The 17,366-nt window shown below is 45.9% G+C and overlaps 1 protein-coding gene and 1 pseudogene across 1 annotated transcript in view; both read right to left on the reverse strand.

Annotated features, from left to right (window-relative positions):
• COL17A1 (collagen type XVII alpha 1 chain) overlaps positions 1–17,366 on the reverse strand; it is a 169,845-nt gene that overhangs the window by 114,977 nt on the left and 37,502 nt on the right. Inside the window, exons 13-15 of the mRNA XM_085869930.1 lie at positions 15,069–15,284; positions 3,192–3,275; positions 2,964–3,011 (exon numbers count right to left, since the gene is read on the reverse strand). Of these exons, the coding sequence (XP_085726056.1) occupies positions 2,964–3,011; positions 3,192–3,275; positions 15,069–15,284 (348 nt within the window). The remainder of the gene's footprint in view (positions 1–2,963; positions 3,012–3,191; positions 3,276–15,068; positions 15,285–17,366) is intronic.
• LOC147033737 (uncharacterized) lies at positions 8,704–15,058 on the reverse strand (annotated as a pseudogene).

The raw sequence follows: 17,366 nt of genomic DNA on the forward strand, positions 1-17,366 counted from the left end.
AGAGAGAGAGAGAGAGAGAGAGAGAGAGAGAGAGAGAGAGAGAGTGGTGGGAGAGAGAGTGCGAGAGGGGTGGGGCAGAGAGAGAGAGGGAGGGGGTAAGAGAGGGAAAAGGGTGAGAGAAAGGATGGGAGAATGAGCATATGGAGAAGGGGATTTCGGCAGATGCGATGTCGAGTTTAATGTCCATTGACAACAACCTTCATCACCCATGATGTACCAAAGTTTGTTCTCGGCATAAAAAAAAGATTGGAATCTAAAGGCATACACAGGGGAGTTGCCAGCCAAAATATGTCTTTGCTTTCTTCTCCGAAACAACACACAATTGAGATGAAATTTCACCAAAATCTTCATCACCTGTGATGTACTAAAGTTTGTTCACACCAGAAAAAAAAACATTCAGGCTCAAAAAGGGTCCACTGGGTGTTACCCACGAAAATACTGTTATGTAACAAACAAAAAAAAGTCCTTTCAGTAAAGCTTTGGGGTCTCACGATCTGCCATGATCTTTCCTGGGAAAGCCACATTTCCAACCTGACCTCCAAATCCAGTAGTCGACTGGGCACCCTCCACTGTGCAGAGTCCTTCCTCGGCCCACCTGAGCTCATGACCACATACAAATCTTTCCTCCACAGCCTGATGGAGAACTGCTCTCCCCTCTCGGCTGGTGCTCCTGCCTCTCACCTTTCTCGGCTTCACATAGTGGAAACCAAGGCATTGAGGATCATTCGTATTTCCCACAGTGAGGCTGAGTCTTTGGGCCTCTCACTCTCTCACCACAGGCAGGTCGGTGGTCTTTCTGTCTTCTGCTGTTTACTATCCGGTCTCGCCCCAACCCCCCCTGCTCTCTTTGTGATATGTCTTCCCCTCCCCCCCCCCCATATTTCTGCAGGGCACTCAAGGTCCGCCAACAACCCCCATTTGGTAAAACTACCAAAATCACGAATCACTGCTCTCCTTCACTCTTTCATTCCCGCCTTTGAAATAAACTCCCTCACTATATTCAATCCCATTCTTCCCTCCAGGCCTTCAAAACAGCTGTTCACCACCACCTCTTATCTTCCCCCATCCTAAACCTCGATCTTTTCTACCTCCGTTAATCCACCCAAGACCCACTTTCTTCAAATTCCCTGCTTTCCTTCCTGAAAGTCCCTGTAATGTCCATCTTGTATACCCCATGTTCCACTCCCCATCCTTCTCCCTTCCACAGATCTCCTAATGTCTCTGTTCCCCACTGTTTTGTCCTTCCCTCTCCCACCCCTCTTGTCTCATGCCCACCTTTACTGTGCGTTGTGTGTTAGCTCTCATACGAGCCTCAACCACGGGCTGCACATGCTGCATATCCACCCCTGACTGCACCTGCTGCACATCCACCACTGCCTGCACATGCTGCACATCCACCATTGCCTGCACATGCTGCACATCCACCACTGCCTGCACCTCCACCACAGCCTGCACCCACTGCACCTCCACCACTGCCTGCACCCGCTGTGACTCCACCACTGATTGCACCCTCTGCACCTCCACCATTACCTTCACCCATGACACCTCCACTTCTACTTGCACCCGCTGCACCTCCACCACTGCCTGCACCTGCTACACCTCCACCACTGCCTGTACCCACTGCACATCCACCACTGTCTGCACATGCTGCACCTCTTCCACTGCCTGCACCCACTGCGACTCAACCACTGCCTGCACCCACTGTGACTCAACCACCGATTGCACCCTCTGCACTCAAACACTACCTTCACCCACCACATCTCCACTTCCACTTGCACCTGCTGAATCTCCACCACTGCCTGCATCCTCTGCACCTGCACCACTGCCTGCACCCACTGAACCTACACAACTGCATGCACCTGCTGCACCTGCACAACTGCATGAAACAGCTGCACCTCCACCACTGCCTGAACCCGCTGCATAGTCACCACTGCCTGCCCCCGTTGCACCCCCACCATGACCTGCCCCGTTGCATATCCACCCCTGCCTGCAACTGCTGCACATCCACCACTGCCCACACATCCACCACTGCCCGCACATGCTGCACATCCACGACTGCCTGCACATACACTACTGCCTGCACACACTGCACATCCACCACTACCTGCACATCCACCACTGCCTGCACCTCCACCACTGCCTGCACAACCACCACTGCTGCACATACACCACTTCCTGTACCCACTGCACATCCACCACTGCCTGCACCTGCTACACCTCCACCACTGCCTGTGTCCACTGCACCTCCACCACTGTCTGCACATGCTGCGCCTCTTCCACTGCCTGCACCCGCTGTGACTCAACCACTGATTGCACCCTCTGCACCTCCAACACTACCTTCACCCACCACACCTCCACTTCTACTTGCACCTGCTGCACCCCCACCAATGCCTGCATCCTCTACACCTGCACCCACTGAACCTGCACCACTGCATGCACCTGCTGCACCTGCACCACTGCATGAGCCCACTGAAACTCCACCCCTGCTGCACCTGCTGCACATCCACCACCACCGACACACACTGCATATCCACCCCCTGCCTGCACCTGCAGCACCCTCACCACTGCCTGCACCTGCTGCACATCCACCACTACCTTCACCCATCCCCATCCAGGACTGTGATCATAGCCACAGAAACTGCTTTGGCATCACCAACACTGTGGATAAAGCATGGTTCCTCACCCGATTTAATCACAAACTATGTGGCATGCCTTTTATTTGGCTCCCTGTTGCACATCACTCTACCAGACTACTCGAAAGATAATTTTGGAAAGATCTCTTGACCAGTGAAAAACTACGTACCAAGAGGGAAATTCAAGCCACTGCTTCACGACAGCCCATGAGTGGAAGTTCCAAGAAATACGGCAAGAAACAATGAAATGTGGGTCTGATTTCAAGCAAGATAATGAAAAATTTTAAAGTGAACTAAAGAGTTCAAGGCAACGACTAAGGACCATCTTACCATCAGCGTGAATCCTTGCATTCAGTATGGTATGGTCCTCGACTCGATCTGAAACAACAAAAGGAAATGATGTTCTTTCAGGTGTGCAAAACCACACACTCATTACCTACGACCAAAGAACCCAGGCACTTGCGTCTGGTTCAGGATTGCGATTGTGAAATTAGTCTTGCTCAGAGCTTTGTCCAACATGAAGATGTGGTCACTGAATTGTCGGTAGTGCATACGTACCATTGAAGTGTGTGGTATTCATGGTGGAAGAGTTTACAAGAACATTCTTTCTTCTGTCGATAGAATGGTCATAGAACATGTTTCCTAGTGGAAGGAAATAGGTGCAATAAATGCTTGAGTAAGTATAAGGCGGGCTTAAGTATAACATTTTAAGACAGAACGATGCAGAATGTCGTGGATTCAACACTTTGGTGAAATTATAATATCGTTTTCTAACTCCGTTTCATCCAATTTAACACTCAACAAATTTAATATTTTCTCATGAAATTCCCATGAAATTCCCATGAAATTTCTACAAGGTCTCATGAGAAACGTGGGTAACACACCAAAAACTAAAAGTGGACCCATATGATCGAAACGTGTATATTTTGTCCCTCAAGCAAGTTCAAGGTGCAGGTGTCTTTTGAGAATATGATCATCAGCCTTTTCTGAGATGCTGATGGTGTGTAACTGCTGGGCTTCCTGGACTATCGTTAAGCCATGGAGACAATGTTGTTGTTTTTTTTATTTATTAATGGCAATCGCCCCAAAAACAAGGCAGAAAGCCACTCTAGGTTATAGACTGCAGGAAAGTTTGAAAAAGCTAAAGAAAATCAAACAAAAGAAAGAGGAAAAGATGAAGAAAACATCCAACACACAGACATGACATTATCAAAAAACATGAACAAGAGAGGTGGTATCAAGATAAAATCTCACCAGGATATCAACCACGTTGAAAGACAAGACAAAACTAGAATGGCACTCGCTGGAGTGCATACCTCCACCAGGCTGAACAATTTACGTCTTGTATCCCAATGAGAGGTCGAATCTGAATCTGGACCTTAACCAAAATCTAATAGGCTTGTTCTCGTCACCAAATAAACTCCTCCACCTAGTTTTATCATAATTGGTCCACAAGTTTTTGAAATATCATGCTATATATCGCTTTTGGCACCATCTCTCAATGGTGAAGATTCGTCTCTTGACCAAATTCGAATCAATTTGTCCTTGTCACACTCTCAACCTGTCCATCAAATTTCTTCCATATCCATCCATAACTTTTGATATATTGTGCTATACGTATATTGTTTTTGGTCCCATCTCACAATAGTGAAGAATCACTTGAAAAATTATCGGATCTGGATCCAGATTCGGATCCTCACCAAAATTGAATCAATTCATCCTGGTTACACACCAAACTTGTCCACCAAATTTGGTCTGAATCCATTCTGCCAACCCTGCGATTTTTGATCAGCTACAGTGTATGGGTCTGCAGAGATGGCTAGCTCTGTGATACAAGGGGTGGGGGAGCTCCTTGTGAGCCAACGGCCATCCATATCTGGTGCCCAACTGTATCTGCGGATGTCCTCCTGCAGTTGGGTATCTCCATCTTGAAGATTGGTGGCAGGATTTGCACTCTGGCCACCGTAAAACACTTCATTCCGCAAAACACACAAAAAACGAAAAGAAAACTGAAAACCCACTCCATGGGAGGACCTCTTGTGCAGCTGCCCCTCGCAGGGCAGCTCACCAGATGATGGAATTGGGCAAAGCCTCCGGGACCCACATTCTTTGATGAGAGGAGGAAAAGCATGGAGTAACCATCCTGGGTCGGATTGCAGTGGTGTGTGTTGGTATAGTGCTGAGGTGTCGTCCACCAGACGGTGGTCTCCTCGAGTTAACATTAGGTGGTCCCTTCAGGTGGGTGCTGGGAATGTCCTATCCCTCAGAGAGGATAATCATCCATCTCTAATGTCATCTGATCTCCAGAGTTTGGACATTGGTATTTCAGCGCTATCTGAGGTTCGGAGACCGGATAATGGCGAGATCATGGCAGGTAAATACACCTACTAGTAGTTTGGTCGCTCTGATGGTTGCCATGCCCAAGGAGTTGCTGTGGCTGTGGCTGTGTCCACCATGATAATTGAGGCAACACTGGTCAACAAGCGTATGATGAGAATATCTGGAGGCCAAACTAAGAGTAGCAACTCACCTACAGTATCAAATGGAAGACCAAGAAGGAACCTGAAGAAGTAAAGAGCAAAGATGGAGTCATCAAGAGGAGCCTGGAGAGGATTCGGGTTTCAGTCGCTTGTCCATAACCCTCAAACCCAACCAGGTGCAGCCAACTGAGCCTTACAGAAAACTTTCTGTAAGAATTCACTTCTCCTTAGACTTTAGAGAAATAGATCATGAAAGAGAGAAATAAAGTAGAAGAGATGAAACAGAAGAAAAAGCAAGAATTAGAATGAATAAAGAGAATTGTGAGAGCAGTTGCAGAGTTGAACCCATCCCCACACCAACCAGGTTAACTCTGCATTGCTGGAATCTATCAAGTAAAGATAAGTGGCAGGCTGGTGCTCAGGCCAAAATGTGACAACAGTACACCATGAGGGGACATATACTTGTCTTATGCAGGTACAAAACAACATCAGGAGGTAAATACCTCTGCACTCAACAAAGAAAACCAACTTGGTTGGAAGCACTCTTAGCAATACCAGAAATGTACTTATCCCAACAGAGGTTATAATAGGCAATGGCCAGATCAAGAGGTTGAAGTTCAGATGATTCTGTTAAGGTTGAAGACCCCATGTGAACAGAAGGGAAAGACCTGTTTCTGGAGCGAGACATGGACAACAATTTAGCTTTCTTTGCATTGAACGTTACCAGCCAGTCATGCCCCAAGTTCAACACATTCTCAAAATAATTGTCCAGGGAAACTCCAACTTTATTATGAGTAGTATTGAGTGAAACAGCAGATGTACGGTAAAGTGAGGAGTCATCAACATACATGGCTGCCAATCTGTATAGCTTCAGCGGAAAATAGGTCCAGTTGTGGAGAGGAGTTTTCCTCCATCAGGACAATGGCGGGCTCATACCTCCATCCACAAGGGATTGATAATTTGAAATGACATCTCAGAAAGCTTATTCACAAGATCTTTCTCTCTTTCTGCTGCTCTTCATTTCTTGATGTGAAAGAAAAATACCCGAAGAACAAGGTCATTAATCATATGAGGCTGCTGAAGATTCAACTTTGGAGCTTCTGGACTCATGTGATGGAAAATTATCTGCAGAAGATTAAAGATATTGCACAAAAAAGTGAAGCAAGTTTTTGGAAGCATGAGAATATTGTTGTAGATTTCTGCCCTCCGGCGTGCGAAAGACCGCGTCTAACCAATAGAGGTCGCTTCGCCCACCGAACGGACAATCCAGTCATGACTTTCCAGATCAACGCCGGAAACAAGTCACGGGTATGTTTGTAACCACACCGCAACCTTGTCCGCACTCTACCCGCTACAGGGTCCGATCGCCAAATCTTCGATTTCCCTAATTATTCGCGCGGGTAGGTTACCGAGAGATTGTACCTCAACGGGACCGCTTGGAAACGAGCCGCTTAAGCAGCTCGCTTCCTTTTGGGATAACCGAGCGGGGTATTATCGCGCAGTCCCGTTGGACCCGATCACTTTACCAGATATTTAAAAACCAACTATATTCTGAGTGCAAGATGGGGCAGTTCAATGAGGGAATGGACGCAACGAACAGGTTTACATTCACACAAGGACATTTATTATAATAAAGCACGTACGCAATTAAACAAGGCAAAACACGTATGCAATTATACAAGCAACAAAAGCACGACAAAAGAACTACAACCGTCTACTTATTATATACAGTCACTTGCACTTAACAGCATTTCCTACTTATTACATGGGCACATGGACACACGTACACACACACACACACACACACACACACACACACACACACACACACACACACACACACACACACACACACACACACACACACACACACAGAAATGGTGGCAGAGGCCTTTAATAACAAGAAGCAGCTCGGAGGACAGGTGAGCTGAAACGCAGAACCTATCTCGAACCTCTCCACCTCGTGTGGTCGTCAAGTTGTTCGGATCCGGGCTCCAGCGAGAGCAATCTGGATCCAATCGCCGTGAGCTGCGATCCTTCCCGAGCTCCCGCAAATCCTCCCGCGCTTCTCAACACGTGCTGGTGAGACGAGGCGCCGATCCTTCCCGTCGATGCGTCGCTTCCCCGAGGAACCACCTCCCCGAAGAGGTCGATGAGTCGCACCAAGCCGGGAACCAAAATGGAGAACAAAGAGCTCCACGAACCAAGAAGAAGAAGCCACCACTCGCAACTCGAGTCGAGCGACCGGCTTAACTTCCTTCCAAACAGGCGAGCTTGAAGCAAAAAGCTCTCCCGAGCTAAGCAGAAGCCGAAGCTCACAGAACCATCAAAGCAAAAAGCCTCCTCCCGAGCCAGGCCTCAGCCGAAGCTCACTGAGCCAGCCGAAGCAAAAAGCTTCCGAAGGCCTCAACCCTAACGCAAGCCAAACAGGACCCGACGGTCTGCTGAAGGACTCCCCTCAACTCCCTTCTCCAACTCTGCCCACGAGCAAAAGAAAAGATCTCCTCTTATCCTTCTCCCGCCCTTCCCCCGCTCCCGGCGTGACTCATGCCCTCATGCTCCATCCCCCGCTCAACCACGGGTGGGAGGGAGTTGTTGACATCATGAGTCACAGGACGGCAGGGTTCTTCTTCCTCTTCGCAGAAGAGGTGGAGGGATGTCTCCATTGTTCGTTCCCTAACTATTAAATCGATCCGCAGCGCATCTAATCGATTTCTGAACATTTAAACAATGGAAGGTGAGCTATCCAGGGAACAAGCACTTATCGACTTAGCTGACTAAAGGAACCTGCATGTTGTGTGCAATCGAATTCCCAAATTCGTAACCATATGTTGAATAATCTCATTCGTTTTGGCTTTAATACACCTCTTTCCTGGTCATCCAATTAAATATATGAATTTTTGTTGTTGTTGACGAGGATCGTGTGAGAGCGAACACACAACACACAGCTAGGGGGGCATGACACAAGAGGGGCGGAAGAGATAAGGACAAAACAGTGGGGAACAAAGACATTCGATCTGTGGAAGGGAGAGGGATGGGGAGTGGAACATGGAGAATACAAGATGGACATTACAGGGACTTTCAGAAAGGAAAGCAAGGAATTTGATTAATGATTTAATTGGGGTGGATTACGGGGGGTAGAAAAGATAGAGGTTTTAGATGGGGGAAGATGGGGGTGCTGGTGAACAACTGTTTTGAAGGCCTGGAGGGAAGAATGGGCTTGAATAGAGTGAGGTGGCGAAAAAAAAGGACTGAAAGAGTGAAGCTGTGCAGTGATTCGTGATTTTGGTAGTTTTACCAGAAGGGGGTTGTTGGCAGACCTTGAGCGCTCTGCAGAAATATGGGGGGGGGGGGGACAATGAATATCGCAGATAGAGCAGAGGGGGGGCGAGACCGGGGTGGAAGACGGTAGCAGACAGAAAGACCACCTACCTGCCTGCAGTGAGAGAGTGAGAGGCCCAAAAACTCAGCCTCATCGCGGGAAATACCAATGATCCAAAATGCCTTGGTTTCCACAGTGTGAAGCCGAGAAAGGTGGGAGGCAGAAGCACCAGCCCAGAGGGGAGAGCAGTACTCCATCAGGCTGTGGACGAAAGCTTTGTTACGTGGACAGGAGCTCAGGTGGGCCAAGGGAGGACTTTGCATGACCGAGGATTCCCAGTCAGCGACTGGCTTTGGAGGCCAGGTTGGAAATGTGGCTTTCCCAGGAAAGATCATGGCAAATAGTGAGACCCACAAGCTTGAATGAAAGGACTTCTTCCACAGGATTGTTGAGAAAGTAGATGGGAGGGGGGGCGGAGGGTATAAACTGTCCTTTCGGAGAGACATAGTGAGAGTGTGAGATTTGTCAGGATTGAAAGACATGTTCCACGTGTTAGACCAGTTTGTGATTTTATCCGGATCTGCAGAGTGAAGAAGCTGCTGCTTCCCGGTCGGAGGGATGGCAGATGGTACGGCAGAGGGTGGAGTCATCAGGAAAAGAGATAAAGACGATTTTCCAAAGAGTCAGAGAGATCATTGATGAAAACCAGAAAAAGAACAGGGCCCAGAACGCTACCTTGAGGAACTCCAGCCTGCACAGGAAGAGGGGATGAAAGAACTCCATTTAGGACCACACGGTGACTGCGACAGGAGAGGAAGTGTGCGAGCCACGAGTGGAGATGGCCTTGGATACCATAGCAAGAGAGTTTGGTGAGCAGGGCAGGGTGCCAGACCGTGTTAAAAACACATGATATGTCTCGGGATATGGCTCTGATTTCATGTCTGGTATCGAGTACCTCCATCCATTGTTGGGAGAGCAGAAGCAGCATATCCAGGTAAGGGAATAGTAATAGTGACCTGGTCTGAAACCAAAATGATGATTGGAAATCAAGCCCTTGGAGAAGAGGAAGGATTTAACGTCTGAAGGGATGATGGATTTAATGACCTTGCTGATGATTTGCAGAAGGTTGATTGGTCTGTCATTGCAGAGATGTTTTTGCACCTTTATTTATGTAGGGCAGTAATGTTTGCTGATTTCCAAGCAGATGGCAGATGACCTTGGGCAAATGAGAGGGTGAATAGAACAGAGAGAGGGCGAGCAAGAGCAGAAGAACAGATTTTTAGGACACGTGGGCTGATGCCGTCTGAATCGGTTGCAGAATCTGAGTCAAGGTTTGACAGCAAACTCTTATCTCCACTTTGTCAGAAGAAAAGGACACAGAGTCGAGGGACAGTTGGGTGTGACTGGGTAAGGTGGGTACACAGAAAGTGATGGGTTTGGGACACAAGATTTAGATGCAAACACCGAGTTTAGACATTCAGCCTTTTCACGTGCGGAATCAGCAGTGCTGCCATTTGAGGTAAGGGAGGGGATGGAGTGGGAACATTCACCAGAAACAGATTTGATTAGATGCCACCAGGATTTGGAGGAGGGAGAGACGTTTGAGAGTTCAGTCTGAACTTGAGTTCAGACAGACACTTTAAATATCAAATAATTCTCATATCTAGATCTAGATTCGGATCTTCACCAAAATCGAATCCATTCGTCATTGCCTCACACACAACCTGTCCACCAAGTTTTCTCCAAATCGGTCCACAACTTTTTGAGATATCGTGTTATATATTGGTTTCGCCCTTTCTCTCAATGTTGAAGAATCAGTTTAAAATTTCTTGTAGTCGGATCCGGATTCGGATCTTCACCAAAATCGAATCAATTCGTTCTTGCGACACACCTACCATTTCCACCAAGTTTAATCCGAATCCGTCGACAATTTTTTTTGAGATATCGTGCTATATATCAGTTTAACCCTTTCTCTCAATGGTGAAGAATCACTTTTGAAATTATCAGATCTGGATCCGGATCCGGATCTTCACCAACATTGAATCGATTCTTTCTTGTCATACACCCTACATATCGACAAAGTTTCAGCTGAATCTGTGATAACTTTTTGAGATATCGTGCTATATATCGTTTTTAACCCGATCTCTCAATGGTGAAATCACTTGAAAAAAATTGTTAGTCGGATCCGGATCGGATATTCACCAAAATCTACTCAGTTCGTCCTAGTCACACACCGAACCTGTCGAGAAATTTTCATCCAGATCCGTCCATAACTTTTTGAGATATCCTGTACACAAACCGACAGAGAGGCAGACAAGCCGGAAGGCGGTGATGGGTCGCCGAGCATGGAAACTATAAGATATAGAGCAAAATGGATGTTATATAGCGAATAGGGAATCACCTTAAGATTATGCATATCGAATCTCATCCAGTTCCATCCACTGATAACGACTCGGTATCCATTTGAATGAAAAGTTCCGAAAATGCGGTTTGAAATCGGAAATCCCCAAAGTTCGAGGGGGTGCTGTGGGTGAACAAAGATCGAAATCGAAAATCCGGCTCTATCGTTTGTGCACAATGTATTCTCTACGATTAGTGTGAATTTTCCTGACCATCCGAACATAACCCTAGGAGGAGTAGCATTTGGCGCGAAGGCACCTCCAGCTCTCGCATATTATCGATTTTTGCACTAATTGACCTTTGACCCCTGACCTAGGCGAAATCGGTCAATATGTCCTGAGGCAAAGTTGTAGTACTCATTGATTACCATGAACCTGCAAAGTTTCATTCATATCGATGCACTCACCTGGTCGCTCGGGGGGCCTTCAATTTTCGCCAATTTTCACGCATACCCTAATTGTAGGGGGCGCTGCGGACAAAGTATTCCATATATCACAAAAACCGGAACATATTTGATAGAGCATCACCTGTAGATGATACCTGCCAAATTTCATAACCCTACGTGGGATAATGGCTTTCGGAATTGATTTCGCATGAACGGTACCGATTTTGAAGGTTTTTCGGTTGTTGCTAGGGAACCAAAGCGTCCATACCAACCATCACAATTTCCAAAGCATAAGGTCATAAGATGTATCTACCACCCGAGTTTGGTCTAAATCCGCCCACGTTGACTACCAATTATGCTGATGACAAACGAACAAACATCCAAACAAACACAGAATTACTGACAATAAGGGTCACCTATTTCGGCGACCCAACAAACAGACAGAAAGGGGTGAAAACATAACCTCCTTCACCTTCGGTGGCGGAGGTATAAATGAATGATTAGGCATTGGCATTGTATTGACATTGTATCGAACTTTCAAAAAGAGCTTTCATCAACTGAAGTAAACTCAACAGGCAAGGTATGTTCTTGCACAATATATGGTACATCGTATAAAACATCATGCTGCGTGGCTAAACCACCCTCACCCCCAATGGTCCAGTGGCTTCGCAAAAAAAAAACCGTGACATGTCAGACCAAAGCACCAAATTTAGTGGAGTTGTCAGTTAGGTTATATAAAAACATTTATAGTAGGTGCCCGATCAATGACACCTGGATTGGGGTTCTCCAAGATAGCCGCTGCTGCGATTATCAAAAAAAATCACGTTTTTCACCATAACTTTGAAGCTAAAGGACTCGGAGGTGCTACCGGTGTCTATACCCACGATGTCAAGGTCATCGTTTGTGCTGATACTGATGTTGTGATGAATGAACTCATATTTCACCATATTCACGGGGGGGGGGGGGTGGACTGCCACCAACAGTATCAAAATCACCTTTCACCATAACTTTGAAACAAAGGGCATAGAGAGATGCAACAAGTCTCTACGACAACAATTTCGGGGTCATACTAAGAGATCATTGCGTTCTTACGGTAATTGAGATCCCACATGAGATCATTCAGGAAAATATTGTGAGCAATTTCCTGAACAATCACACGGTTTACATAACCTTAATTTTCAAGGAGAAGATCACGCACGTGTCTAAACCTTGAATTGGCTAATTCAATGCCCCGCAGTATGTAAGGCTCACTGTAAATTTGAATCGGCACTTTTACTGTCACAGTCATGTCTCAACATTTCAGTCATTGCAAAATCCTCCACACTGGCACAATGCCGTGCACTCGATTCCTGTACATCTACAAAAAAAACATTCTTGTACATGGAAACAGGTTCGGCCTTGCATCCACACTTGATCAGTTGCCGGCAAGTTTTGGAAGCATCTGGGAGTGTAGTCCAAAGAGGTTGCCATTGACCGTCCTTTTCAATCCAACCAAATTTCTCTGGGCGAGGCAAGTTCTGCTCAGCTTCCAAGTAGTTCAGCCAGATACGAGCCTGATAAATACTTCGATTTGTATGTTCAATCAAAGCAGTCTGTGTTGGTGGCAGGTTTTGCATCATTGTGATCTTTCCTGGAGGCAGTTCCCTTCGTCGGTCATTTACATGACCTGAACGTGATGAGCTAGCAGAAAAAAGTGCATGCAAAGTTCTTTATGAGTCGAAGTATCACGAATTGACATTATGTGGCTCAAACGGGGTTGATGGTAGGATGCATGAATGCCTCTCTCACTGATGGAAACGACTTCCGAGCTTCCCAGCATGATTTCTTTGCCTTACCTAAAAACTGAGAGGTTGTATTTGACCGAGCAAAGGCATGAAAAATGGAATGGCACAGGACCTTTCTTCCCTGAGCTTGAAGCAGATGGGACCGATATGGAAGTAGCGAAAGTTCTTCCCCTTACCAAATGCTACCCAAAGCTGAATACTGGGGTGCAGTCTCATCGGTTGGAAGCATACGCCAATAAGAATGACTACAACGTGTCTGTGTCTGCCGTGCTGATCAAAAAATATCCTTTGCTCCCTTTTGCGCAGCATCTGCAACATGAAGACACATTCGTGTGTCTGCATTCTCATGGTCAGATTCTGGCATCTGCTCACTACTGGCCTTTGTCACAACTGATTGGTCAGTGGTAATCCGGACTACTTTGCCTGGTGGAAAGTGAGTGGCAGCTACGTCTTCTATCAGTGGAGCAAACAATTCTTCTTTGTTATTTGAGTCATATAGAAAGGAGCCAAAGTCCTTTGGCAGTTTTGTCTGTGAAGAAACTTTTCTCTGCACTCCCTTTCCTCTTTCCTCATGCGTAGCCAACTTCAGGCTGTCATTCTTGTACACATCCAATACCACATCCATCAATTTGTTTACAGTTAGGAAGTTGATAATTGGTCCAGAATTAGAAATTCTCCTTGCTGTACTGGCCAAATGTTAAAGCATCTCCTCTTGCAAGTGAGTGTACCACTGCTGGACCATCAAACACTTCGGCATCAAAGCTGGATGGAGCTTCTGGCTTCTCACAGTCCAAGAGATTCAGTAGTTGGGACTTGCAGCTTGGGAATCGAAGTTTGCCATGGTCACTCAGAGACGGAGGCCATGAATGATTTTCGTGCATAAAGAACTCTTCCACGTTTCCATTGTGCACCTGACAGGAGATGAACAACTGGCTCAAGAGGCTGTAGTCACTCTTAATGTCTTCCATTTGTTGCTTGGTCTTTGATTTACTTCTTGCAATGGGCTGCTTTAAGATAAGCATGTTGTTCCTTTTGATCGACTCATGAATGGACTGATCACGTTTGACTGAAATATTCTCGACATACTCTTTGTACTTTTCCTTTCCAAGCTTTCCCATGTTGTGGAAGGTGTTCCAAGCTTTTCCACCACAGCTTGTTCCACACAGATATGACCGTCAAGGGACATTAAACTCCTGTGATTCTTCGATCACCCATTGATGCGATTGTCGCGCAGAGCTTGTTCACCTGTGCCTTGAAGGTTTGCTGTGTCGAGAGGCCCTCCTCGTAGCTTTGTAAATCATCAGGATGGTCTTGCGTGAAATAGTGGGTACAGACACTGGTTGCACCTCCCTAAGTCCTTTAATTTCAAAGTTACGGTGAAAAATATTAATTTTGATAATGGAGGTGGTGGCCATGTTGGAAAACCCCAATCCAGGAGTCGCAAGTCGGGCACATCCCTGTGGAATGTTTTGATATGGTACTGCCTAACTAACAACTGTACCAAGTTTGGTGCTTTGGTCTGGCGTGTAACGATCTCTGCTAAATTTGGAGCTAAAAGCCAATGGATGATATAGATGTGTTTAAGGAGCTAGCGCACCGATAGCAATTGGGGGTGGCGGGTGTCATCAGCACACTTGGCATATTATTTTCATTGTGAGAATAAAATAATCGTGCTGTACATTGAAAAAGATTAATTAATTATACAACTGCAGAATTAAATAAATGAGGGAGCATTTTGATATTGTGTATAAGATCATCGTTATTTACCAGAGGAGGGTATTTTACAATTTATTTCCCTTTTTTCGCCCTAAATATGATTATGTTGGAATCCGCATAAATGAGCACCCAATGAAGTGTCACTGTTATCCCACCCAAAAGATAGGCCATACAGTATGGCAGAATAGGAGCTTATAAGAGTGAATAGGACAACAGTCTATGGAATGGCCAATGGCAGTGAGATAGGAGGCGGTGGTTATCGGCAAATAAGTGGCCACTTGACAATAGAGAGAGAGAGAGAGAGAGATCATGACCATCAGCTGGGTGTCGTGTTCCCATGCTGCGTACCATCTTGATATATGGCACCAAAACCACGAGGTGAGCGAGGTGCAGAAACCATGGAGGAGGCAGAGAAGATATTTTGAGAGCCCTGGTGCACAGGGCTGAGCAAAGGTGCTGTGTTGGGACGTTGAAAGGTTGGCAGGGTCATCACTGGGAACATGGGATCTGGAGAAATTACGATGGGAGGAGGGATGTTCAGAGGACGAGGCATGGTGCTTGTGACTGCAGGAGGGGAAAGAGAGTGGACAAAAAGTTAACCACACGATTGCATGGACAATTAATACACAAAAATTAATCCATCCAGTTTACGATTACCTTGCTGCACACACTTACCATTTCACAAACCCTACTGATATCCCTCAGTTACAAGGAAACTTTGGATAGCAGGAGGCCATTTGGCTCTTCGTGCCTATGCTGTAACCGCACCACATGAATGCACTATCATCGATATACTATTCTTCTCTGTGCCATCCCCATATTTCTTCTTCTTCTTCTTCTACTTCCTCTTTCATGTGCAGCACATGACTGTAAGTAGCATCATTGATAGAGGGACTGATTACAAGTAGCATTATTGTGGCTGTACCACTGATGCAGTGTCCCTTTTAGGTTAGAGTAGAAATGAGTAATTTGTTCATGGTGCTGGCGAGACCTTGTTCACCAACTCTTCACGAAGGACACCTTGAGGTCTTTAGCCGACACCAACTAATGTTGATGGCCGATTAAAATATTTCTTCCAAACAAGACACTCGCAACAAGTAGAAGTACAAAGTATAGAGATAAACAAATGTCAAACAAATAAACATCAAATACTCCAGCGCACGACATCGCCGGAGTGCTTTGGTGCCCGGCGATGCCACTGTGCAACACATGGAGATGGAATTGGGAGGGAGCGGTGAACTTCTGAGATGAATTGTACAAATGATACTTAGTTGATGTGTACAAATGAACGTCTGAGGCGAATGTGTACAAATTCCAGTTCCTGGTTTTGAGGCAACAGCTGTTTCTCTTCTTGTCTCTGCCTAATTTCTCAAAGTTAGGTTTCCAGTCGTTATTTGTCACGTTTTAACTGTTTATTTTTGGACCTACATGTTCACTGTATGTTCCTAGTTTAGTTTTGTTTCAAAAATTTTGCTATTTTGTGATTTTTTTCATCAATCTTGTCTTATCTGGTTTCTTTGAGGCCTAACCGTCTTTCCCGTCTTGGTGTACAAACATTTTAATATGTATTTTCTCTCTAATACCATCAGTTCCTATTTTCCCCACTTTCCCCACCGCCCGCTCCATCTATCCCACTCAACTACTCCCTCTGTTTCTTATCTTAAAATTCAAAAAACAAAATAACAAAATCCCTTTCTCCCTCCATACGCACGAGTACCGATCCTTCCTCTTCTTCTTGTTCTTCCTCCTGCCGCCACACAGTCTTCCTTCTATTTGAGCTAACCGAGTCTCATCATTACTTTCACGATTTCTTCCTACAACTTTCCACTCCCTAATCTTACCAAATCTCAAGAAATCCATCAATAAAAAAATTTTCCTTGTATAATTTCGAACTATACACCTCCCGAAACCAAGTCTCTCAGTCTCTCTCTCTCAGTCTCTCTCTCTCAGTCTCTCTCTCTCTCAGTCTCTCTCTCTCTCAGTCTCTCTCTCTCTCAGTCTCTCTCTCTCAGTCTCTCTCTCTCTCAGTCTCTCTCTCTCTCTCTCTCTCTCTCTCTCTCTCTCTCTCTCTCTCTCTCTCTCTCTCTCTCTCTCTCTCTCTCTCTCTCTCTCTCTCTCTCACTCTCTCTCTCAGTCTCTCTCTCTCTCTCTCTCTCTCTCTCACTCTCTCTCTCTCTCTCTCTCTCTCTCTCTCAGTCTCTCTCTCTCAGTCTCTCTCTCTCAGTCTCTCTCTCTCACAGTGTCTCTCTCTCTCTCTCTCAGTCTCTCTCTCTCAGTCTCTCTCTCTCAGTCTCTCTCTCTCAGTCTCTCTCTCTCAGTCTCTCTCTCTCAGTCTCTCTCTCTCAGTCTCTCTCTCTCTCTCTCTCTCTCTCTCTCTCTCTCTCTCTCTCTCTCTCTCTCTCTCTCTCTCTCTCTCTCTCTCTACCCCTCCCTCTTCCTGTTACTTTTTATCGACCCATCAGTTTCACTCTGTGTATACTGATCCAAATTCACCTTACACCTCCACGATTTTTCTTCAACCTTTCCTTCACCTAATCTTATACAATCTTCATAAAAAAAACGATATTAATAAAAATAAAAACGGTCTCTTATAATGCTTCAACTTCCTCTTTCACACGTGCGGTTCTCATTACTGTATCATAATTC

The sequence above is a fragment of the Eptatretus burgeri genome, chromosome 1 (genome assembly GCF_056783735.1).
Source record: "Eptatretus burgeri isolate ZD-2024b chromosome 1, Ebu_testis_v1, whole genome shotgun sequence".
Classification (NCBI taxonomy): Eukaryota; Metazoa; Chordata; class Myxini; order Myxiniformes; family Myxinidae; genus Eptatretus; species Eptatretus burgeri.